This window comes from Cucurbita moschata, unplaced genomic scaffold (genome assembly GCF_002738365.1).
Source record: "Cucurbita moschata cultivar Rifu unplaced genomic scaffold, Cmos_1.0 Cmo_Scf00035, whole genome shotgun sequence".
Classification (NCBI taxonomy): Eukaryota; Viridiplantae; Streptophyta; class Magnoliopsida; order Cucurbitales; family Cucurbitaceae; genus Cucurbita; species Cucurbita moschata.
The window spans coordinates 72803-95899 of NW_019268551.1; the positions used below are offsets into that span (position 1 = coordinate 72803).

The 23097-nt window shown below is 38.2% G+C and overlaps 6 protein-coding genes and 1 long non-coding RNA gene across 14 annotated transcripts in view; 4 read left to right on the forward strand and 3 right to left on the reverse strand.

The window, feature by feature from the left end:
- Positions 1-1923, forward strand: part of LOC111430986 (protein PIN-LIKES 5-like) — a 3251-nt gene extending 1328 nt beyond the window's left edge. For both annotated transcript variants that reach the window (XM_023067464.1, XM_023067465.1), the window contains exons 3-9: positions 69-148; positions 230-354; positions 519-640; positions 720-917; positions 1103-1225; positions 1299-1399; positions 1471-1923. In XM_023067464.1, the coding sequence (XP_022923232.1) occupies positions 69-148; positions 230-354; positions 519-640; positions 720-917; positions 1103-1225; positions 1299-1399; positions 1471-1834 (1113 nt within the window). In that variant the 3' untranslated portion in view covers positions 1835-1923. The remainder of the gene's footprint in view (positions 1-68; positions 149-229; positions 355-518; positions 641-719; positions 918-1102; positions 1226-1298; positions 1400-1470) is intronic.
- Positions 1924-3464: 1541 nt separating this feature from the next.
- LOC111430987 (protein PIN-LIKES 7-like) lies at positions 3465-6511 on the forward strand. Of its 6 annotated transcripts, XR_002708423.1 has the most exons (9): positions 3468-3640; positions 3748-3827; positions 3887-4011; positions 4456-4577; positions 4674-4856; positions 5425-5553; positions 5633-5733; positions 5814-6231; positions 6267-6511. XR_002708423.1 is itself a non-coding variant. In XM_023067467.1 (8 exons), the coding sequence occupies exons 1-8, from the start codon at positions 3506-3508 to the stop codon at positions 6175-6177; spliced, it is 1197 nt and encodes a 398-aa protein (XP_022923235.1). In that variant the 5' UTR covers positions 3465-3505; the 3' UTR covers positions 6178-6511. The 6 variants fall into 6 exon arrangements, 5 of the variants coding, with proteins under 5 accessions (XP_022923235.1, XP_022923236.1, XP_022923237.1 ...); XM_023067467.1 differs by having other exon boundaries at positions 3465-3640; positions 3728-3827; positions 3949-4011; positions 5814-6511; XM_023067466.1 differs by having other exon boundaries at positions 5814-6511.
- A 331-nt stretch (positions 6512-6842) lies between these two features.
- Positions 6843-9348, reverse strand: LOC111430990. Its single transcript, XM_023067476.1, has 2 exons — positions 9196-9348; positions 6843-8607 (listed from the first exon to the last, which is right to left on the reverse strand). The coding sequence occupies exon 2, from the start codon at positions 8517-8519 to the stop codon at positions 7416-7418; it is 1104 nt and encodes a 367-aa protein (XP_022923244.1). The 5' UTR covers positions 8520-8607; positions 9196-9348; the 3' UTR covers positions 6843-7415.
- Positions 9349-10575: 1227 nt separating this feature from the next.
- Positions 10576-13477, forward strand: LOC111430992. Its single transcript, XR_002708425.1, has 4 exons — positions 10576-10874; positions 10986-11110; positions 12813-13017; positions 13112-13477. It is a non-coding gene; the product is annotated as an uncharacterized LOC111430992 (long non-coding RNA).
- Positions 13478-16029: 2552 nt separating this feature from the next.
- LOC111431177 lies at positions 16030-16725 on the forward strand. Its single transcript, XM_023067735.1, has one exon. The coding sequence runs from the start codon at positions 16030-16032 to the stop codon at positions 16723-16725; it is 696 nt and encodes a 231-aa protein (XP_022923503.1).
- A 1713-nt stretch (positions 16726-18438) lies between these two features.
- Positions 18439-19278, reverse strand: LOC111430991 (dirigent protein 19-like). The gene has a single exon (XM_023067477.1). It carries the CDS (start codon positions 19146-19148, stop codon positions 18537-18539), a length of 612 nt encoding a protein of 203 aa, XP_022923245.1. The 5' UTR covers positions 19149-19278; the 3' UTR covers positions 18439-18536.
- Positions 19279-19784: 506 nt separating this feature from the next.
- On the reverse strand, positions 19785-23097 carry LOC111430988 (probable serine/threonine-protein kinase PIX13). Of its 2 annotated transcripts, XM_023067473.1 has the most exons (7): positions 22616-23097; positions 22149-22489; positions 21379-21514; positions 21156-21298; positions 20815-20938; positions 19986-20387; positions 19785-19878 (listed from the first exon to the last, which is right to left on the reverse strand). In XM_023067473.1, the coding sequence occupies exons 1-6, from the start codon at positions 22686-22688 to the stop codon at positions 19999-20001; spliced, it is 1206 nt and encodes a 401-aa protein (XP_022923241.1). In that variant the 5' UTR covers positions 22689-23097; the 3' UTR covers positions 19785-19878; positions 19986-19998. The 2 variants fall into 2 exon arrangements, with proteins under 2 accessions (XP_022923241.1, XP_022923240.1); XM_023067472.1 differs by having other exon boundaries at positions 19824-20387; positions 22616-23096.

The window sequence follows — 23097 nt, forward strand, 5'->3', positions numbered from 1 at the left end:
TTTTTTTTTTTTTTTTTTTTTTTTTTTTTTTTTTTTTTTTTTTTTTTTTTTTTTGATGAGTTTGGCAGATTGTGTTTACTGTTTTCACTCCTTGTCTTATGTTCTCAAATTTGGTGAAAACAGTGACATTTGAAGACATTGTTTCATGGTAAACAGTCCTTTTTCTTTTGTTGTTGAAGCTAATTCAATGTTAATTAGTGTCATTATATATGTAAGAAATGAATTGCAGGTGGTTCATGCCAATCAACATTGGTCTAAACTTCCTAATTGGAGGAATTTTGGGATGGATAGTTGTTCAAATCTTGAGACCCGACCCATCTCTTGAAGGCCTCGTCATTGCTGCCTCTTCTGCAGGTTGCTTCTCGTTCATTACTTCTTTAAATACCATTATCATCAGTCGAATAGGGTCAACTCCAATAATTATATGAGCTCAGTAGTTTCTATGGAGTGTCTTGTAATCTCTTTTCCACCGACATTAATAAGATGATTATTCACTTCATTTGTGTTGTTGGTGTTAGGTAACTTGGGAAACCTTCTCCTCATCATCATCCCTGCTATCTGCAGTGAGCATGGCAACCCTTTCGGCGACCACGACACCTGCACTTCTCTTGGTCTCTCTTATGCTTCCTTTTCCAACGCGGTAAATAATCAATCTGCGGTTTAAATTTTATTTTTTTAACATGGTATCAGAGTGCCCTAATCATTAGGTGAGCTTTCAGCTAGGTGGGTTTTACCTCTGGACTTCTACCTACCACCTTGTCAAAACCTCCTCCTTGCGACTGAAAGCACTTGAGCAGTTCAAAGCACCCGACCACGGCTCCAATGGTGACCTGCAAACCCACCTTCTCAGTGATCAAAATGGAGAACAAGCTCACCTTCTTCTTGCTTCAGTCTCATCAACCAAGACCCTCGAACAGGTTCTCCGTTTCAAATATGCACCAATTGTTTGCGTTTTGTAGCTGTGTGCCTAACTCTCTGTATACTCTCTTTATTCCTAAAATATTTAAATCATTATCTTAAAATATATAGCCAATAGACTTATATAATCATTGGAGTTGATCATATCGAGCTAGTAATGATATTTTAACACTTTAGCTTTTAGGTTGAATCGCAAGAAGCCGTTGGCAATTTAGAGAAACAAGAAGCATCATCCGTTTGGGCTAAAACGGTAACGTTTTTGTGGATTCTTATTCAAGAGTTGATGGCTCCTCCAACATTAGGAGCGGTGAGTAGTGAATTATGAATACCAAAAATGATATAAGAGAAACGAATTAACTAACATGTATGGTTATGATTAGATGGTCGGATTCATTTTCGGAGCGGTGGCATGGCTTAGACATCTCGTAGTTGGAGACAATGCTCCATTTCGAGCCATCGAAGCCGCTGCTATACTACTCGGGTAAATATTTTTTACAACAAATAGAAAGTTAATGAATATTTTTATTAATTTAGCGTAAATGTTATGGGAAGAAATGGGGCGATCCCGTGCACGACTCTAATACTAGGCGGGAACCTGATTCAAGGGCTGCGATCGTCAAAGGTGAAGGCAACGACGATCCTCGGCGTGATTGCGGTTCGGTACTTTGCGCTGCCGGCGATTGGAGTTTTGGTTGTGAAAGCGGCGGACAGGTTAGGATTTTTGGCGGCGGATCCTCTTTACCAGTTCTTGTTGATGATTCAGTACGCGACGCCGCCGGCGATGTCCATTAGCACAATGACTCAGCTGTTCGGCGTTGGTCAAGAGGAGTGCTCGGTTATTCTGCTTTGGTCCTATTTGGCTGCAGCTCTTTCTCTTGCTCTTTGGTCTGCACTCATCATGTGGCTCTTGTCTTGATCTCCTTTCTTCTTCCTATCACTATGCACAAACTTCAACAATTTATGTGTTGGTTTCCTAATACCACAACCAAAATGCTCCGGTACTAATTCTTATAGCTACGAATACTATAATCAAAATTCTCTATACCAATTATTATAACGGAAGCGGAAGCAAGATCGACTGCACACACGTATCCATAAATAGAAATTAAACAAATAGACAAAAATTTATGTGGTTGGGATAGAAGAAATTTCTCTACATCCACTGATAGCAACAAATCTTAATAATAGAGTGTTTACAAAGTGTATATCTCACTCATACACTACAAAGTCTCTCAATAAAATTCATTCCAAGTGTCACTCAAACTCTATATATCTCAACCGATGTGGGACCCAACGTCCTCGTTGGCACTTCTCCCTTCTCCAATTAATGTGGGATCCCCCTGTAGGACCTAACGTTATCATTGGCACTCATACCCTTCTGTTAGCGTCCTTGCTGACACACTTCCTCATGTCCACCCCACTTCAAGGCTCAACCTCCTCGTTGGCACATCGTTTAGTGTCTGACTCTATACCATTTGTAATGCCCTAAGTCCATCGGTAGCAGATATTGTCCTCGTTGAGCTTTCACTTTTAGACTTCTCCTCACTCTAAATCATGTATCTAAATCATGTACATATTTTGTATCTAAATCATGTATTTTTCTATAATTTAAATTATATTTAAATCAATACGTCCACGTAAACATTAATGATTTTAAAAGGAAATTTTTATTAAAAGGCTAAATAGATTCTGTGGAGTTTAAATTGGAACAATATATAAACTAATTTTTTAACTTCAAATTAGAAGAAACTTGTTAAGGTGATGATGTAGTGGATGACGTAGGTATATAATTAATTTATAAATACATATATATTTATTTGGGGGAGATTTTAAAAAATAAGAAAAAGAAAGGGAAAGGTGGGCCCAAATGCAATTGGAATCATAATTACAAACCTGCCCTTAACAGGTGCGTGAGATTATTTTTTTGGGGAAAAAAATAATTTTAACTCTAAATTAAATTGAGTGATTATATGAGTTTTAATTTTAAAATTTCAGTTTCAGCCGATTAAATCTTAAATTTGTATAATTATTAATATTTAGTGTATTTAACCAGATTTGTTACCCTTCTTCTATATGTGAGATCCTATTTCGATTGAGCAGGCAGGCAGTAAGAATGCAGTAAGAATGCAGTAAGAATGTAGTAAGAATGTAAAAATCTCAATAAAAGTCGGCTGATGACAATATATAAAATGCAAAGCAAAAAGGGACATGGGTAGATATTGTTGGGCTGTTACAGAAATTGAGAGAGACCAAGTTTCTGTCCCAACAAAACAGACCATAACAAAATAAGCAAATTTGAGTTTTAAGTTGTGGTTTGTTAGGCTACAAGATATTTGGCTCTTCATGGAACCCAAAGAAGTTTGCCTTTTCCGTGCACATGGTCCCCGAACTCAACCAATCACGAGTAGCTGATGCCTTCACAGGAGAAGAAAGAAGGTCGGAGTCAAATTTTTAATATATCTCTAATAAGATTTACTTGAAAGACTATTGACAATCCGTTGTCTCGTACCCAGGAAGGCTCTATCCTTCTCCCTCTTATACATATTATATAGTGCGTTCCATTTCCGACCTCCGATTTGTAAAACTCATGGGTTTGTTGTCATTATTGGAAGTGGCGTTCATTCCCAATTTGCAGGTCCTTCTGATGTGCTTAGTGGGGGCATTTTTGGCCACTGATTACTCCAATCTTCTTCCGGCCCAGGCTCGAGCCTCTCTCAACAAGGTATTCTTCCCATTTTTTCATAATAAACAAGGTATTCTTCCCATTTTTTCATAATAATCTTGCGCTTCCATCTCTTAATCGTAGTAGGTTTTTGTTTGTTTGTGCAGATCGTCTTCGCTGTGTTCACTCCTTGTCTCATGTTCGCAAATTTGGCCCAAACAGTCACTTTTCAGGACATTGTTTCATGGTATAGCCTCTGATTTCAATGCTTTGTTTATTTTGTGTTGTTGATTTGGTGAGTTATAGGTGGTTCATGCCTGTCAACATTGCTCTTACCTTCCTGTTTGGATGGGTTTTGGGTTGGATACTTATTAAGCTTCTCAAACCCAACCCGTATCTTGAAGGCCTTGTCATGGCTGCCTCTTCTACTGGTTCGTTTTCTTCCTTCCGCTCTACTTTATTCGAGCTTAAACTTTTAGGTTCTTTATGTAGATCCCACCTCGGTTGAAGAGGTAAACTAAGCATGACTTATAAGAGTGTGGAAACCTCTCTCTATAAAACGCGTTTTAAAAATGCGAGGGGAAGCTGACCCCTAAGAGGATAATATCTGTTTGCGGTGGGCTTGGGTGATTACAAATAGTATTAGAGTCAGACATTGGGCGGTGTGCTAGCGAGGACGCTGACCCCTAAGAGGGTGGATTGTGAGATCCCATATTGGTTGGAGAGGAGAACCAAACATTGCTTATAATAGAGTGGAAACCTCTCTATACCAGCGCGTTTTAAAACCTTTAGCGGAAGTTCGAGAGGGAAAGTCTAAAGAAAACAATGTCTATATACTGTAGTGATTTAACACGGGTGAGTGTATGATTGTTTAGGCAACTTGGGATACCTTCTTCTCATCATTATCCCTGCTATTTGTGATGAAAATGGCACCCCTTTTGGCGACCATGATACCTGTTCTTCTCTTGGACTCTCTTATGCATCCTTTTCCATGGCGGTAGTTATTAACCTATCCAGTTTTAACTTGGGTGATTCAGTACAAATTTGGGTTCTTTTCTGTTTAATCTAATATCTTGAATTGGTGAACTTTCAGCTAAGTGGGTTTTGCCAATGGACTTATACTTACCATCTTGTGAAGACCTCCTCCTTGCGATTGAAAGCCTTGGAGGAGCAGTTGATATCACCCAGCCACGCCTCCATTGGCGACCTGCAAGCTCGCCTTCTCCCTGAACAAAATGGCCCTGTTTCACTCCCATCAAGCAAGGCCTTCCAAGAGGTAACCCCTTAGGGTGGTTTCCCTAAACTCTCGTGGTTTTGCTTTGGGATTTCCCAAAAGACCTCATACGAATGGAGATGTATTCGTTACTCAATGATCATTCCCTAAATTAACCGACGTGAGACTCCCTCCCAACAATCATTTTCTCGAACAAAGTACACCATAGAGCCTCCCCTAAGGCCTATGAAGCGTTCTTGAACAGTCTCCCCTTAATTGAAGCTCGACTCCTTTCTTTAGAGCTCTCGAACAAAGTACACCCTTTGTTCGACACATGAGTCACTTTTGACTACACTTTCCGAGGGTCCCAACTTCTTTGTTCTAACACTTGAGGATTCTATTAGCATGACTAAGTTAAGAGCATGACTCTGATGCTATGTTGCTGAACGTAATTCTACGTGGAAAACACTCACATTAACACTTTACAGAGAACAACTTGTATTTGTTGGGATGAAAACAGAAATAGGTCGAAGGGTATTTTATTTACTGAGAGGCCAGACCATTTATTTTTAAAATTTGTTTCTAAAATGTCTAAATTTTTATATAATATTTTAACAGATTTTAGTTGCAGATTGAATCCCAAGAAGTAGAGGGCAGCTTAGAGAAACGGGAATCATCAACGTCGTCCATTTGGGCTAAAACGCTAGACTTTTTGCGCCGCATTGTTCAAGAGTCGATGACCCCTCCATCATTAGGAGCCGTAAGTAATGAGTATCCATTGTTGTTTATAGAGATGATTATGAATGCCGAAAATGATATGAAGAAATGATTATGAATAGCTTGTGGGATTCATCTTTGGAGCGGTGTGGTGGCTTAGAAACCTGGTTGTTGGGGACAATGCTCCATTTCGAGTACTCCAAGATTCTGTTCAACTGCTCGGGTAAATGGCTGAGTCTTTGTGTTTTAAAGGATGAAATTGGAGAGTGTTCTAAAGGGTTGAGTGTTGTGTGTTGTGTGCAGAAATGGGACGATTCCTTGCACCACTCTGATAATGGGCGGTAACCTGACTCAAGGGCTAAGGTCGTCGAAGGTGAAGCCTAAGACCATTGTCGGAGTGATTGCGGTTCGGTACTTTGCGCTGCCGGCAATTGGGGTTTTGGTTGTGAAGGCGGCCGACACATTGGGCTGTTTGGCGGCGGATCCTCTTTACCACTTCATGTTGATGGTTCAGTACACCACGCCGCCGGCTATGTCCATTAGCACAATGACTCAGTTGTTCGGTGTTGGTCAAGAGGAATGCTCTGTTATTATGCTTTGGACCTATTTGGTCGCTGCCCTTTCTCTTGCTCTTTGGGGTGCAATCTTCATGTGGATCTTGTCTTGATTCTTTTTTTTTTTTTCCTTTTATTATTATTTTTACTCCGGGGCTGAGAGTATTTCTTTTCCTTTTATTATTATTTTTACTCTGGGCTGAGAGTATCGTGGCTAGGAACCGTAGTGTCGATTCAAATTCCTTCCCTTTGAAGATAGAAAAATCATGATCGAGATAATAGACCCAAAGCTGGGCGTGGGTCTCTTTGTCAGGGTAGAATGGTGTCACCCATTTTGTATTCGTTTGCTCGGTTGGAACGGAAGGAATATTTTTGTTTGGTTTCATATAATCTTGATGATTACTATATTTGTCCATTAAAACAAATTGAGTGATATCTATGCTCTAATATATTCCAAAAGCGAAGCAACAATTAAGTTTTGAATATATTGGAACTATATATATCTAAATGAGCACGTAGGTGATGATAAAATATGCTAAAATGACTTATTCTCGACAAGTTGATAACGTGGTTATATCTCTGGTATAGAAACTTTTCTCCTACTAACAACAAACTAAGATAAGAGATCACCGAAAAAGATTGATTCTCGACCGAATATAAAACCAGAAATTTCCCATCGTTATTACAAACAGTTAGCTGAGTTTCGCAGCTCAACTTAGTGACAGTGAACACAAGAACAGAGCACAAGGCTTCAAATACAACATTATCAATTTGAGCATAGAAAACAATAGAAAAGGGACGCTTTCATTAACAAATAAGAGAAATTACAATGCTACAAGAAGCAAGGGTTTCCTCCTCTTAAAGGAAGATCCAGAGAATACAAATCTCAATCTCAATTAATCAATAAAAACAACACTATGAGAGTATAGAAGACTAGATGACCAACAAAAAGCAAACAGCTTGCCTTTTCCTGTACGTGATTAAGTGTAATATATTGATACAAGTGTAGCAGAACCATGAAAACAACCATCTACAGATCTTACCTACAGATACATGGGGATGCCTTTTTAGTATATTCAGCGATATATAATCAAATCAAAACAAAAATGCCTCTCTTATTTGGACTTCAAGCTCTGTGTCATAAAGGATACCTTTGAACTCTGGAGAATATTCAAACACATAATATGAAATTTACAATGGTGTGTCCCAGTTCATTGTGAAACAAAATATGCAGGATGATCAAAAGGAAGACAGGCGGAGTAAAGCCGAATCTATAAGAAAAGCTGCACGGGTCCTACCTCGACTATCAACTTCTATGGGCACCAACCTTTTACCATATGTTGTATTCCGGTCATGACTGCATAACTTTATTTTGTTTGACAGAAAGAGGAGGATTAAACTCCTGGCATTTCCATACTGATGCGGGTTCTATTGCCATCACGCCTTCGGTCGGGCTATCTACAGAATGTAAAATAACATTTTCAGATGTCGGGCTTTGCACACTCGACATTGGGGAACTTCCGTCATTCATGTCTTCCTTGAGAGTTGTCTGATCCCTGAAAGAACAAATACTCAAGGGCAGTTTTCTAAGCTTTACTCTTCCCCTCTTTTTAACAGCGACACTAATATTGTCGCACGTTTTCTCCTTCTGACTTGTCTCTGCTTCTCCATTATCCATCTCGGACTGATTGTTCTTCTCATCAGCTTTGAGCTTGCGTACTTCCTGAACGCTGCCCTCAGAGTCAGCCTCACTGGTTCTAGCATGCCCATTGCACCTGGGAGTAGGGTCCAACTCCTGTGAGATGCCACAGTTGGAAACCTTAGTTTTCTCCGAACCAGGTGAACCTTTGAACCTCTTATGTCTGTGGCCTCTAGCATCAGAACCAGATGAATTCTTCAAAATTCTCGGGGAGCTATTTATGGCTCGATGCAATTTGCGAGCTAACTCTTCATCTGTCTTGGTATTCTCAAGAGGTTGATATTTTGTGTATAGAAGCTGAACTGGGACATGTTTCTTCAGCTTGTTCTTTCTCAGGTTTATTTCTTTATAGGCTGCTTCTTCAGAAATGGTGGCAACCAAGTCCATGGCACTCTTTGCAGCCGCAACAGCCCTTGCTGCAATCGCCGCCTTCTCTTCAGCTGCTGCCCTGGCAGCCTCCGCAGCCTTCACAGCTGCAGCTGCGGCTGATCTTGAGGCCTCCACTATCTCTTCAGATGATAGGTTAGTATTTGAATGAGCACTAAACAGATTGTTAAGCCGCATATTGAACTCAATAGATGTGAAGCCATAGGAAGGAGAGGGAGGAGGAGAACAAGAGGAGGAGGCAACTGGTGGCAGATTAAAAGTACCATCACCATCGGCACCTTGCTTTCTCAAGCCAGCAAGAAGGCGCTTTCTTGGCGGTAGAAGAACATCGGAATCGAGATGATTCACGTCACAAATGTTGGCCTCCATTCTTCTCCTTCCAAGTTGTAGCTTTAAACATAAATAGCTAATGTGTCGTCTCCACACGAACAAGAAACTGAGTTAACATTTACTTCCGCTGAAAAACAATCATAAGAATACAAAATTAGCTTCTAATTCTATTCCATCACAAATTCCATCAGACTCTTAACATCAATCAGAAAACTCGGAAGCAATAAAATAACATCCAAATCAAACCATTTCTTCAGTAGTCAAAAGTAGAAATTAAAATTTAAAGCTGCCACGATCTGGCAGAAGAGGAAGATCCCACAAAATGGATTGCCAATTTTACAAGGTTTTATGGGCAGAATCATCGCATGAATATCAACAGCATTTCAATTCGCGGGAAAAGTACTCAGAAACCGACATGGACATCCAATTGTGAAACAGAATAAAGATAAAGCAATCGCAACACAATGAAATGAGACAAACATGCAGAAAATGAAACCAGAATTAAACCAAAGAACGCAGTGAATACAGAACGGGTCGAATTCCGCAATAACAGAAAGAAACAGGAGACATAGAAAGAACCTAATAACATGAAAAGGGCATCAGCAATGGATTCAAGGGAAGGGGGAGAAAAAGAGAGAGAGAAGAGCAGAAGGGTAATTGAGAGAATTGAAAAGGAAAGGGAGTGTAAAAGGAGATGAAAAAACAGAGCAAATACCTGATCTCTGGAACTGTAGAGGCGGGGAATTTACAAGGAAGAAGGTGTAATTAGGGTTTGGGAAGGAGGAGGAGGAAGAAGAAGAGAAGGAGAAGAAGAAAATTCAGGTCCAGAGGAAAACTGAAGATCATGTTTTAATATGATGCATATGCGTTGCCTAACAATAAAATTATAATATAAAAATAATATAAAATAATATAAAATAATATAAATAGAAACGCGAAAATTGGATTGGTTGATCAGGAGCCTTCGCTCTCTATTCCGTGCAAGCTAACACCTTATTTATTTCTAATTTACCTTTTACTTTTATTTCATTTTCATCATTAATTATATTTAATCAATTTATTATTATTATTATTTTCATGAGACCCCCGACCGCCAATTCAAATTATAAATGTTGGGTTGGGCTATAGTTTTTTTTAAGTTCGGTTGAATATCTTAAAATTTTAAAATTTTCGATTTGGTTCGTGAGCTAGGTTCACCGCTCAATCTATTGTTACCCTATTTTTAAAATTGTTACGATGATTAAGTAATGTTTCTACATATGCTTCAACTGAAGTTATAAGTACGTAAAATGAGGTTCGGTTAGGTATAAAGTCATTTATTATTGACATTTGGATGTGTCGTTGCATTAGGTGACGTTAGCTGCCTGGTCTTGTAAGCAATGCGTTGACTTTTCCATCCATTTAATGATACGCCGTGAATAAGCTACTAATTACTATTTCAAATGTCAATATATTATTTATTATGAATTTTATTCAACGGTTTAGAAAAAATTAAATTGGATAGTTTTAGAGGCTAAAATTGTAATAATAATTTCTAAATTTAAGAACTTTGGTAAAGTTGGAAATTCAGCTTAAAAAAAAAAACTCTCGAACCGACATGTCGTCTGTACTAACTAGCACCGTCCTTGCATTGGGGAAGTTCTAAAATACGCTTTACGGCGGTATGCCTGATTACGCCACTCGGCACGCCCATTTTTCTTTCATTCCATGCGGCGGAGCACAGACGTCTCGGAGAGGAATTGGCTTTTGAGTTACTAATGTTCAGGTCTACGAACCGTCGGCAAATGTGGCGGTAGCGCCATCTCGGTAAGAAGAGTGGATAGTGCACTAACATGTGAGAATAGTTTTTGGGATGTTGACTGAAATGGAGTAAGATTGTAGTTACAAAAGTCTTCTGTGTAGGGTTTTTTTTAAGGCTAATTTCGATAAGAACTCATTGCTTTTCATGAATCTTCCTAAACTTCACAAGCAAGAGAGCAAATCGATTATAGTCTTCATTGGCATTTTTGTTAACTTTCAGTTTTGCGTAAATGCGCAGTTATTTGGTAACTGTTGCTTTCGCGTGTGCTCTTTTTCTGAAAACCGTTTGAAAGTACGCTGAACTGTTCATAATTTATGGAAATGAGTGAAGTAAATCGAATATCAGGACTTCTGAAATTGCTGAATGAATTGATGTTGAAAAAAAAAGCATCGAATTGGTTCGGGCGTTACCATATCTCCGAGAAGAAGTTCTATCTTCACACGCTTCTATGTCCATGATTTGCCTTATTAGGGGACCGGGAAGGCTTAGATTAGAAATCCAAGCTTCTGTAGTGAAATCTTGCATCATTTGTCCAAGTGCTCTCGCCATTGGAACGAACCTTTCAGAAAATGCAATTAATGTATTAAGATTTGGTGAAAATAATGAACCCTTGATCTTTCCATTTATCTGCTAATTCTTCTCCTATTCTTCTACTTCTTGTTTCCCATTTGATGTTTTTCCTTATTAATGCACCGTAATGCCAGATGGGGATTCTCAAGCCCTTACCGAGGTGTGTTCGTAGTTCTGTGCGTGCTAGTGTTATTCCCTATGGTGTCAGAAGGTCGTGGAAGAGCTTATTCATAATACCTTGAATGCTGATGGGTGGAAGGTATGGAGTCTTCTAATCAGCCATCATATATTACTGTTCTACGCTGAGGCATGGGGTTGCTTACTCTCCCAAGTAGGAAGTAAAGCGTTTTATTAATAGCTATCTATGCTAAGGTAAGTTAATCCGGTTGGTAGTATACGGAATACTTGAACTTAGATATTCATCCATCTTGCTCCTAAAACAGTCCCAACTCGTGCACTATGAATCAGAGCCTGCCATGACAGTTTGTTTCTTAGTCATTCATCACCGAGCACATTTCTTCTACTAGAGAAAAACTGACCTTTATGGTTGATTGATTCTCTTTACAAAGAGAATAAATTTAGTTACTGAACTTAGTTTATTTTACATCCTTAAACTTCCTTGTTCCTTAGTGTAGTTTTGGTCCATAGTTTCAGACTCCGTTCCAACTGGCCTACCTAGTATATATCCACGGATGCCTTTCCCATTGTAAACGGCTAAGTAACTTCGTAACCTTAACATACTGATTTTCGTACTTTCTTTCTTACTATATCATCATATCATAGGCCTTTTGTCAGGCTTTCACCCCTTCACCTCCATAAGTTTTTGTTGGCACTAATAAGTCTTAACTTTGTTACCTGTCCTATTGATTGAACTAAATAATGATGATTTCACACGAGTAGCCCAAAACAGTAGGCTAACTAGACACAATAAGAGCGACCAGATAAAAAGAAAACTGGTTTAGTATGTATATTGTTTCTCTGTGTCATGTTGTGCGGAACCATTACTTGGTGGTTTCATTTTGGAATCCAGAATTAAATTTGAGATGCTTGGGCTTGCAGGATGATGTTCCACATTGGTTGGGGAGGAGAACAAAATACCCTTTATAAGGGTGTGGAAACCTTTCCCTAGCAAACGCGTTTTAAAGCCTTGAGGGAAAGTTCGTAAGGGAAAGCCCAAAGAGGACAATATCTGCTAGCGATGGACTTGGGTCGTTACAAATGGTATCAGAGCCAGACACCGGGCGATGTGCTAGCGAGAAAGCTGTTCCCTAAAGGGGGTAGACACGAGGCGGTGTGCCAGTAAGAACGCTGGCCCCTAAGGGGGGTGGATTTGGTGGGGATCCCACATCGATTAGTGAAAGGAATGAGTGCCAGCGAGGGTGGATTGTGATGTCCCACATTGGTTGGGGATGAGAACAAAACGCCCTTTATAAGGGTGTGGAAACCTTCCCCTAGCAGACGCGTTTTAAAGCCTTAAGGGGAAGTCCGTAAGGGAAAGTCCAAAGAGAGCAATATCTGCTAGCGGTGGGCCTAAATCGTGATGTTATAATTGGATGGGTTAGACAATGAGTACTTAGCTTTGATCGAGTGGAACTTACTGAAGGGCATGTTTAGTCCAACAAACCTCTTTGGATGTAACTCCAATGATATTTGCCAAAATTTATGAGCTTTTCCAACGAATGGAAATGGTGCAAGAAAGGGCTGAATCTGCTATGGCTTTCACGACCATCTCTTGTAAGTGTTGCAGGGATGTTTAGATGAACTATGTCAATAAGTTTGGGTGATATGCCTATGGCATGCTTGATGTGATTATCTTATCGACAGGTGGTGAAAAGTAGAATTCTAAGGAAGGAAATAGACATGTTAGCAAGCTGGAAAATACTTAATGAATTTGGATTTACTACCTCAGGTGTTTTTATGCGAGCTCAACCGAACCTACCCCTCTTTTTCTCTGATTCCAGGGAAGTCGTAACAAGGTATCCATAGGGGAACCTTATTTCAATAGCTTTATGCAGTGACATTGAAATTTCATGATCTCATCAAGATGCCCAAGGTGGAACGTTTGGCTCCTGAGGACAGGCATTTGCTTCGATTTCAGATGTATCGGTGGTGGAGATCATAACCAAAGCATGTGGGAGGGCAAATGGATATTGTAAAGTCATGAAGGTACAGAGGTTTACAGCTATTTAGTAATGGAGAAATATATGCCTCATATTTTGTTGTCCTTCAAAGTAATTAACTTTTATTCTGTTCGTCACAGGGTTGCAAATGCTTGTGTCTTGGAATTGATGATGATATGGAAGATGTTGGTACTACTGGTAACAGTTTCATCATCCCTCAGTTACATTATATTGTGAAAATCGCTTACCATGCTTTAAGACCTTGCTAGTGCTTGTATCTGCGGGGTCAGAGTCAGATTTTCATGGGGAGGGGCAATACTTCATATTCTAACTACACACACATCATACAATCTTTTTCTTATATATACATAGTTTTTTAATCCAAGACGAACTAAGGGTATCTAATCAGCTCCTTGGTATTTGGATATCTGGGTATGTGTGAGATCCCACATCGATTGGAGAGGGGAACGAGTGTCAGTAAGGACGCTGGGCCCCGCAGGGGGTGGATTGTGAGATCCCACGTTAGTTGAAGAGGGAACGAAATATTCTTTATAAGGGTGTGGAAATCTCATCCTAGTAGATGCGTTTTAAAAATCTTGAGGGGAAGCTCAAAAGGGAAAGTCGAAAGAGAACAATAATATCTACTAGTGGTGGGCTTGGGCATGTATATATATGTATATATTTTTTGTGATAAAAACCATCTTGGATTGGTCTAGTGGCCAATGATAGTTATTGATACAATAAAGAGCTTGGAGGGAATGGTAAAGAACAGATCAAATAAAGATCTAGCACGTAATTATTTTCTCTCGGCACCTAAATGTTGTAGGATCAGATAGGTCCCATAAGATTAGTTGAAGCGGGGACTAGCCATCTAGAATCACAGATATTTTTCAACAAAAGAATTAGTGACTACCGTTGAAGAAATTACTTCCATCATGTAGTGTTGACTTCTTTGGTGCTAAATAGACCTAAGACATCGTTTTGTCGATTGTTAGTGTTATATGTGTATTTTCATTTACATCTTGCACTAAAAAGTTTTTCTTTGATAATTATTCAAGTTTACCGCTAGCAAATATTGTTCTCTTTGGATTTTTTTTTTTTAGCTCTCTTAAGGTTTTAAAATGCGTCTACCAGATAGAAGTTTCCACCCCTTATAAAGAAAGTTTTGATGAGGGACTCTTTGTTACCTTCAGAGTGCTCCATCATTGGTGAACTAAAGCATATTTCTTTGTTTCCATATTCGTAATTTTCGAGCCACAAATTTTTATATATTTTTTCTTAATTTCCCCCTCTTTTTTGGAGGGTTGGAGGAGGAGGAAGTGACCAATAATTGACAAGTTTGAGCTGTTAAATGGGCGCCATGGACAACCAACGACGGTACCAACTTGTGAACATGGAGGCATTGCACAAGCAGCTAAGGGAGTAAGTATAGGACAAAAATGGTTCAAATGGAACGAGGAACGGTCTGCAGCAACGGGAGGTGAGCACTGAATGGATGTTGTGTTAGGAATCACGAACCTCCACAATAGTATGATATCATCCACTTTGAGCATAAGCTCTCTATACTATTATCCACTTTGAGCATAAGTTCTCTATGACTTTTCTTTTGGTTTTCCCAAAAAATCTCGTACCAATGAAGACGTATTCCTTGCTTATAAACCTACGATCAACCCTTTAATTAGTCAATGTGGGACTCTTCTCCCAATAATCTTCACCATGTTGTGCTTAAGTTAGGCCGAAGGTTTATAGTAGCAACAAGGAATAGTAATAAAGAAAAATTTCTCCCCATTACCAAAAACAGCAAAAACCTTGTTCCTTACCTTGTTAGCCCCCTATTGATTTTCTTTTTAACATGTGTGAGAGGGAATTACATTAAGTTCAAAACTTACAATCTTTGAGACTTCTGATGATTTTTTTTTTCTTTTTTTATAAAAATAATCTCTATTAACATTTAAATTGTGAAAATATATTCACCTAGTGCTTTACCTTGCATAGAAATTATTAGGATTATTATTTAACTATTTTTAATAAAAATTAATTTTAGAGAATAAAAAAAAAAATTAGAAAGATACTGTTGGTAATTTGGCATCATACATATTTGATATTTGTTCGAACTAGCACAGTAGATCAAAATTGTATTTTAAAAGATACGGTTTGTAATTTGACATCATACATATTTTGTCACTTGGAAGCTAACACATTAGATCAAAATTGTTTTAGGGAACGATTAAATTTTAAATTTATTTTTGAATAATCTTCCAAGAGAAAATATTTTTTATGAGCTAAATATTAAGTTATACCTTAAATTATTTTGTTTTTATATTTTCATTTTTTAAAAAATAAATTTTCATAATAATGTTTTTGGGGTAAGTTTTAATTATTTAAATATTGCAAAACAGAGGAATAGGATAAGGAACAATAATTTAGACAGCAAATTCCAAGCATTTTCCCCCCTAAAATAGCCCAAAATAATTTTAAAATTCCGAAAAAGGACTTTATAACTAACATTTGACAAATTATGTATATGCACATAGCCTTTTATAGTAACCTAAATAATACCAAAATACATTTTTGGTCAAAATAAATTTAATTACTTCATTACCATTAAAATACAAAATTCAAATATTTATGCTATTAATTACTTAAATATATCCTCATCCAATTCAAATATTTTTATCGCTAACACGACTTAATTAAATCAAGATGAATTTAACGAAATTAAAAATCTAAAAATGAAAGATTATAACTCGGAACGAATATAATCACAATAACCAGAAAAACATATCGTTTCGGTATCTCTCTCAATTAATCTAATCAAAGTTCCGTTAAATTAAAAAAAAAAAAAAAGATTATGATGGAACTCCAAACATGTTGGATTTACCTCGTACTTGTTTTACATAATGTCTAAAATTTGATTATAAATAGAGACATAACTCTAAGACAAATAGAGACATAACTCTAAGACAGCCATCATCCACCAATAGCTATCTTCTTATTGCATATTCATCCCTTTTGCTCCATTCTCAATTCTTTCATTTCCTTCCTTTTCTCTCTTGCAATGGAGAAGAACACCAATGCCAATGCCAATCCCAATATCAATGTCGATGCCGATATCAATACCATCCCAGAGTCGACCTCTCCCGACCAACGCCACGGCCGAGAAACGTCTCCAATGGCGGTTTCTCCACCACCCGCTAGCATCGACGACAATAACCCTACACCTCCCGTCATCAACCTCTCGTCTGTAGCGCCCGCCCCAGAAAGAGCTACAACAGGCGACGTGGGAACGTCGTCGTCGTCGACACATGGTCATGTGGGAGGCGGTTCGAACACGGAGGTAGGGAAGAAGAGAGGACGAGGAGACGGAGGAGAGCAGCAGCAGCAAGTGAAGGCTGCAAAGAAGAAGGGAGAGCTAACGGAGGTCCCAAAAGGTGACCCAAAATGTGCGACTTGTAATAAAGTGTTCAAATCATGGAAAGCACTTTTTGGACACTTGAGGTCTCACCCGGAACGGACATACCGTGGGGCTCTTCCGCCGCCAACCGCCGCAGAGCTCGATATCCGCCACTGTCAGCAGCAGTTCGCTTCCACTTTGCTGACGGTGGCTCAGGGAGTGGCGGCGTCGAGAAGAGGGTTGGATATTGATCTCAACCAGCCCTCCGCTGCTGAGGAGAGTGAGTCGCCTGAGAAGAGCGGCGGCGTGGGGTTCGATCTCAACGTGGAGCAGCCGCCGGAGAGTGACAACGATGAGTGAGAAGCGGCGGAGCGGGCGTGTAATAATATCCAGCATTAACACATCTTTGTAAATTCATCCAATTTCAAATTTTGAAGAAATTATGCCCAAACGGTTACATCATGCATGCATCTCCAGGATCCCTGCATTTCCAAAATTTTAATTAATTAATTCATTCATTCATTTTAAACACAAAAAAAAAAATATATATATATATATATATAAAAAGTATGGAACAATAATTTTCTATTTAATTAAAAAAGTTAATCAAGGTATGAACTCGTGTGGAGATTAGAGATGTCCATTTATCTGTATGGTTGGCTCTGAACATAGTGAAAAATCTACATGTAAACATCTCTCAAATAAAATATATATATATATATATATTTTAATATTAAAATGTGAGGGTTAAAAATTATATTTGACAATATATTATATTTTTGCTAATTAAATATTATTATATTTATTTTACATCCCATTAAAAAATTATTTGAAATTAGTATTTTTTTTATAATATTTTTTAATAATAATATATATAAAAAAAATGTAATAAGAAATTTGGCAGAGATGAGAATTGAAATAAGAGGTGGAGACGGGAGGAGAAAGACTTTCTCATCTCTGCCTCGTAAGCATCTCTATCAGTGACAAAAAGAAATGAGAAAAAAAATTATTCATGAAAATATATTTCATATTATCGAGAAAAAATAATTTTGAGTTAAATATTAAAAATTAAGAAAAGAAAAAGAAATAAAGGACAACTAACCTATAGTTGACGAGCTTTATCAGTTGATAATAGTTTCTTCGTCTTCTAAATCAAAACTTCAATAAAATGAAGACGAGGGCCACTCTCGACTCTTAATTCTTCGGGTATATGTTTTTGTGAGTGGCGAATATTAATATCGGCTCGTCTCTTCTTATATAGTAGTCGATTTGTGTTTTTAATAAGGCAACTTAATTAATACTCATCCGTATTTCAAATATTCATTCGATCGAATTTACAATTTAGATTTGGCATTGCTAGGTTAAGAATTGCGCATTAAAGTTTAACAACTAATTTTTTTTACGAATCCTTGAATAATATTCGTTGGAATTAAAATTAAATAAAAAAATTACCGATCGAATGTGGAAAACAATAATACAACGATGATTGACCGTGTTTTTCTTATCAAATTTTGTCTTTAGACATAGCTTAATTTTATATTTTATTTATTATTGTAGGTGAAATAATTTCATCAATAAATAATTAAAAGTTTATATTCAAAATTAGAAAGGTATATATTTAAAATGACTATTTTTCAAAAAATAATAAATGGAAAAAAAAAATCGGTACGAAACTCAATCCCTACTAGTTCTCTGTGAGAATCCGTGTTCTAATCACTGCAAAAATAAATGAAAATTTTCATAGAGATAAGAACGGGAAAGACTTCTCCATCCCACCCCGTCTCATGAGCGTCTTTTAAGTGTGACATGGCTCTTCTCAATAGAGATAAAATCACGAGGCTATTTGTGATTTTTTTTTCTTATCGACTTAAACCCTTAGTTTTAATTTTTTTTTCAATACAATAAATTTATTTTCCTCTTTTTATTTAATATATCTTATACTAAATACAAATTTCAACCTTTCAAATTTTATTTTATTTTTTTCTTTTATATTTAATATTAATTTAAACTTTACTTTATATATATGTTCTTTTTTACTTATATTAAGAATATTAATATTTAGGAGAGAAAATGGGAGATGCTAAATTGAGCTTTTATTACACAAATATTCATAAAAGTAAAGTTACTGAGAATTTAAAAATAAACCTGAAATTTGTATAAAGTAGAGTAAATTATGCGTAGGGCGGCCAGTAAATATGAAATTCCAACTTGTAAACCACCGTGATTCCGATCAGATCCACCGGAGATGACGTCACGTAGCCTTGTACGAACAAGAAATCTCCGGTCCCTCCGACAATGGGGTGGTTCGACGGTTTAACATTATGGGTCCCACCCACGATGGAGAGCGAACCGGTATGGTTCCTCAAACGCAAGCTGATCTTCGCTATGCTAAGGCTTCGCAAGCCATCGAGGCTAGAGGTTATGGAGGTTCCCTCCGACGTGCCGACCAGCTTCGATGCTCGGTCGGGCGCTGTGGTCAAAGGGTCGTGAAATACAAACATGGTGCCAAATGGGGTGGTGGTTTGGCTCACTCCTGGGCCAGCCACCCCCGGCACGATGAAGTAGCCGGTTTTGTTGATTGTTTCGTGCTGGAAGAGGGAGAAGTGGAGTGACCGGAGGTGGCGGTGGGGATGGTGGGCGGCGTTGGGCTCGGCCAGCGCCGGCGAAGATAAGAGGGAGGAGAGAATTAGAGTGAAAAGGGAAGAGAGAATGAGAGAGGGTGGTGGTGGCGGTGGCGCCATGGTGTTGATTATGGCGGGTGAAAGATGAATGCTTTGGGGCATGAGTTAAATTAAGGGGAGAGCCGACAAAAGTAGTGGTTGGAAGGTTAGTGGACTTGACTTGGGTCTTATTGGTGCTAAGATTTTAAGGTCAAGGTGGGAGACGTGTGGAATCCAAACCCCATTTTCACCGATCCTTCACCTTTGTTTTACTTCTAAAACGCGTAATTAAATCATATTAAAACGTCGGCCTCACGGTTTAAAAACGCGCCTATGAGGGGAGAGAGGTTTCCACACCTTTATAACGAATACTTCGGTCCCCTTTGTAATTAAATCATATTAAAACGTCGGCCTCACAGTTTAAAAACGTGTCTATGAGGGGGGGAGGTTTCCACACCTTTATAACGAATACTTCGGTCCCCTTTCTAACTTATGCGTGATCTTACAATCCACCCTTCTTGGGGGCTCAACATTCTTGTTGGCACACACACACCATCTAGTGTTTCGGCTCTGAAACCATTCGTAACTGCATAAGCCCACCACTAATAGATATTGTACGTTTTTGCTCGTTACATATCGTCGTCAGTCTCACAATTTTAAAACGTTTCTGTTGGGATCTCACACCGCACAACAAATTTCTGGCAACAAATTTTTTAAGAAAAAATCTGAAAGATGAGAGCAAAATTTGGAGGAAATCCAGATTCCAAATAAGCTTTTCTTCTATATAAACTTCAAACATTTAACTCATAATACATACAATCAAATATATTCCGACCTCACCTCCTGCCATCCCCTACAGAAGGGCAACCAATGAACGAAGGCCAACAAAAAAATGTTCAGTTTTTCTATCACAATCTCAAATGTATACAATGTTGAATGATCATGTTCAGTTTTTCTCACCTTATGGCCTCATTTAGCTGATGAATTGTTTGCCTGTTTTTTGATGAAGTTGTTTAGGCTGCGCGTCGCTAGTTTTCGACTCTTTTGGTTTTTCCCTCGATTCTTCGACCTGTTCCAATGCCTCAAGAACTTCTTGCATGGAGGGGCGCTTTCTAGGATCTGTTTCCAGGCATTTTAGAGTAAGATCTCCCACTAGAGCGGCTGCTCTCAATGAATATTGACCTTCTATTCTTGCGTCCATTAATCTTTTGATCTTTTTTTTCTTCTCCAAGCGTGGCTTGGCCCATTCGACCAGATTGCGCTGTTCGTAGCTCCTATTCGGATCATGTGCTCGCAAGCCTGTCATAATCTCGAGCAGCACCACACCAAACCCATAAACGTCGCTCTTCACGTATAGATGACCTGTGTAGGATCAGTAATGGCAAAGATCGTTGGTAGTAGTTTAGCAATGAACATGATTTTCAATGTTGACGCAATAAGATTGATTAGAGAACTTGTGAAATCAAATTATATATGTCCTACATCACCAATATACTCTATTAGGAATCCCGACTCTCCACAATGGTATGATATTGTCTACTTTGAGCATAAGCTTTCATGATTTTGCTTTTGGTTTCCCCAAAATGCCTCGTACCAATGGAGATAGTATTCCTTACTTATAAACCCATGATCTTCCTCTTAATTAGCCAACGTGGGACTACTTCTCTCAATAATCATCAACATACTCCTCCAAATTGTCATTGTTTCTACTTCTCCTCTATGCATTTGCAAGAAAATCGAATAGGCAAGCTATTTGGAATACGTAACTCAACAATGACAGATATTATACCTGTACTAACGTATTCCGGGGCAACGTAACCATACGTGCCCATAATTCTTGTTGTTACATGTGATTTTTCACCTGCAGGCCCCAATCTTGCCAAGCCGAAATCCGAGATTTTCGAGTTGTAATTCTACACGTGAATATAAAAGGGAAAATTTAGATAGAATGGTAAGAGAAAGATGAAATGAGACAGGAAAACAGGATGGACCAAGAAGTTCAACAGTGTGTTAACATTATCCATGAGTATATAAACATATCTAATAATGAAAGATATGATGGATAACATAAAATTACCAGCTAAAAATATTGAAATTAGCTAAAAATAGACTGCAGAAAATTGGGCAAACCATATCTAGAAGAATGTTTGACGCTTTAAAATCTCTGTATATAACTTCTTTTTCTGCGGAATGCAGGAAAGCCAAGCCTCTAGCTGCGCCAATGGCAATCTTGAGCCTTCTTTCCCAAGAAAGGGGTTCTATGGAAGAACGCCCTGTTCATCACAAAAACCAAAGATCAGTACAGGTTATGAAGAATCAATTTAAACTTATCCTTTGTTTAAGGAAATCATACTTCCAAAGAGATGGTTTTCCAAGCTTCCCCTGGGCATGAATTCATATGCAAGAAGCAATTCTTCATCATCCCAGCAGAAACCCAATAATTTGACAAGATTTGGATGATTCAACCGTCCTAAAAAGTTCACTTCAGCCTGCATTATATCAAATGAAGAGTTGGACATTATTCGACCTTGCACAGTAGACTCCGATCAAATCGATAAATTTGCAAAACCATCTACATACACCAGCAGAGCTCCCAAGTCCTAATAGCATTTACAGGTAAAAAAAATGCGCCAGTTCTTACAGGTTCTAGTTTTATGTTTTTTTGGGCTTCATGAGTAGAAACATGTAACTACAAATTTCCAATTTAATCTGTGTCAAACAAGGTATGTAAAAATTGAAATTTAAAAAAGTTCGAGCAAAAAAATGGCATGCCAAGTATGACAGAACAAAGGCTACATTCCCTGGCACACATAACTTAACGTCAAATGATTGATGGACATATTTCACCAGTTCAATTGATACCAATTAATATAATCTCAAACAGTCAATGAACGTGAAAATGAAAAGCCCTTTAATCCTTGCAGTATTTAGGCTAATTCTAAGTTTGTAGATGGATCTTCGTAGTTCTGTTCAGAACAAATAATAATAATAATAATGTTCATCTACTTTTGTTCAGTAGCTAAGAGTTCCATATAAAGCAAGAACGGCAACTAATTATTTCTATTGACCAAAGAATACTCAATAAAGTATAGTAGATGATCCAAGAATGAGCTAAATTTTTACCTGCCACTCCTGAAAACCTTGGACACTTTCTGTGTTTAATTTCTTAATGGCAATCACCATTCCAGAATTGCTCTTAGAAGGAGCCAGCGTCTTCTCATCAACCCAGCCCTTATACACCTTCCCAAAACCTCCCTGACCGATCAAGGATTCAGGTCTGAAGTTTTTGGTAACGAGTTTCAGCTCAGCGAAGCTGAACTCCTTCAAGTTTGGTTGGTCAAGGATTTTCCCGTTCGGATAGCGCTCATTCACATCCACGCTCGCCGCCTCTGAAAATAGACTTGCGCCGGCGGTGCTATTGGTACCTGAAAACCCTACGCTCTTGCTGTGATTGCTCGATGTCCCTATGAAATGGCACAAGATACAATCAAATCAACGGTAGAAACAAAAAGAATCACAGCTCAGAGCAGAAAGTGAATCTGAAATGCATTCTAAAAGTAACTTCGAAGATAATCGTTTGAAATTAGTACCTGGAGTAGAAGATAGCGCCTGGCTGCTAATGGAATTAGCACGAGGAGTTGAAGAATGTAAACAATTTCCCATTCTTAACACTTTTATTGCGTTCAATCAACGAAACAAAAACTTCAGCAATTCTCGTCCGCAAATCAAACAGGAAGACCAAAATCTTAGGGAATCGGCGAAAAGCGAGCAGGAAAGAAAAGGAAAAGCCTCTATACGTCGCTTATCATTGGATTGCGCACTCTTCCATAACTGGAGCTTGAATTTCTCTGTCAATGGAACCAAAAAGAAAAATCCACTCTCGTAATCGCTGACAATTGGTGTGAAAAACGCACAAAAAAACTCTCAATCTTGTAATCTGATAATATGGCTCTAACAGATTACGGCATTCAGACCTCAAACTTTTCAATTCTCTCTCCGCAACGATTTCGAAATCATCTCTGAGGCGAAGACTGGAATTATAGTCTTCTCAAACTCATTGAACATTTTTCAT

Coding starts and splice junctions, on each gene's coding strand:
- LOC111430990 (XM_023067476.1), bottom strand. CDS start 8,519: ATGGAGGCCAACATTTGTGACGTGAATCATCTCGATTCCGATGTTCTT.
- LOC111430988 (XM_023067473.1), bottom strand. CDS start 22,688: ATGGGAAATTGTTTACATTCTTCAACTCCTCGTGCTAATTCCATTAGC. Junction 22,490..22,615: donor GGCGCTATCTTCTACTCCAG/GTACTAATTTCA, acceptor GCCATTTCATAG/GGACATCGAGCAATCACAGC. Junction 20,939..21,155: donor CAAACATTCTTCTAGATATG/GTTTGCCCAATT, acceptor ATTCACGTGTAG/AATTACAACTCGAAAATCTC.
- LOC111430991 (XM_023067477.1), bottom strand. CDS start 19,148: ATGCCCCAAAGCATTCATCTTTCACCCGCCATAATCAACACCATGGCG.
- LOC111430987 (XM_023067466.1), top strand. CDS start 3,506: ATGGGTTTGTTGTCATTATTGGAAGTGGCGTTCATTCCCAATTTGCAG. Junction 4,578..4,673: donor ATGCATCCTTTTCCATGGCG/GTAGTTATTAAC, acceptor GTGAACTTTCAG/CTAAGTGGGTTTTGCCAATG. Junction 5,734..5,813: donor GATTCTGTTCAACTGCTCGG/GTAAATGGCTGA, acceptor TGTTGTGTGCAG/AAATGGGACGATTCCTTGCA.
- LOC111431177 (XM_023067735.1), top strand. CDS start 16,030: ATGGAGAAGAACACCAATGCCAATGCCAATCCCAATATCAATGTCGAT.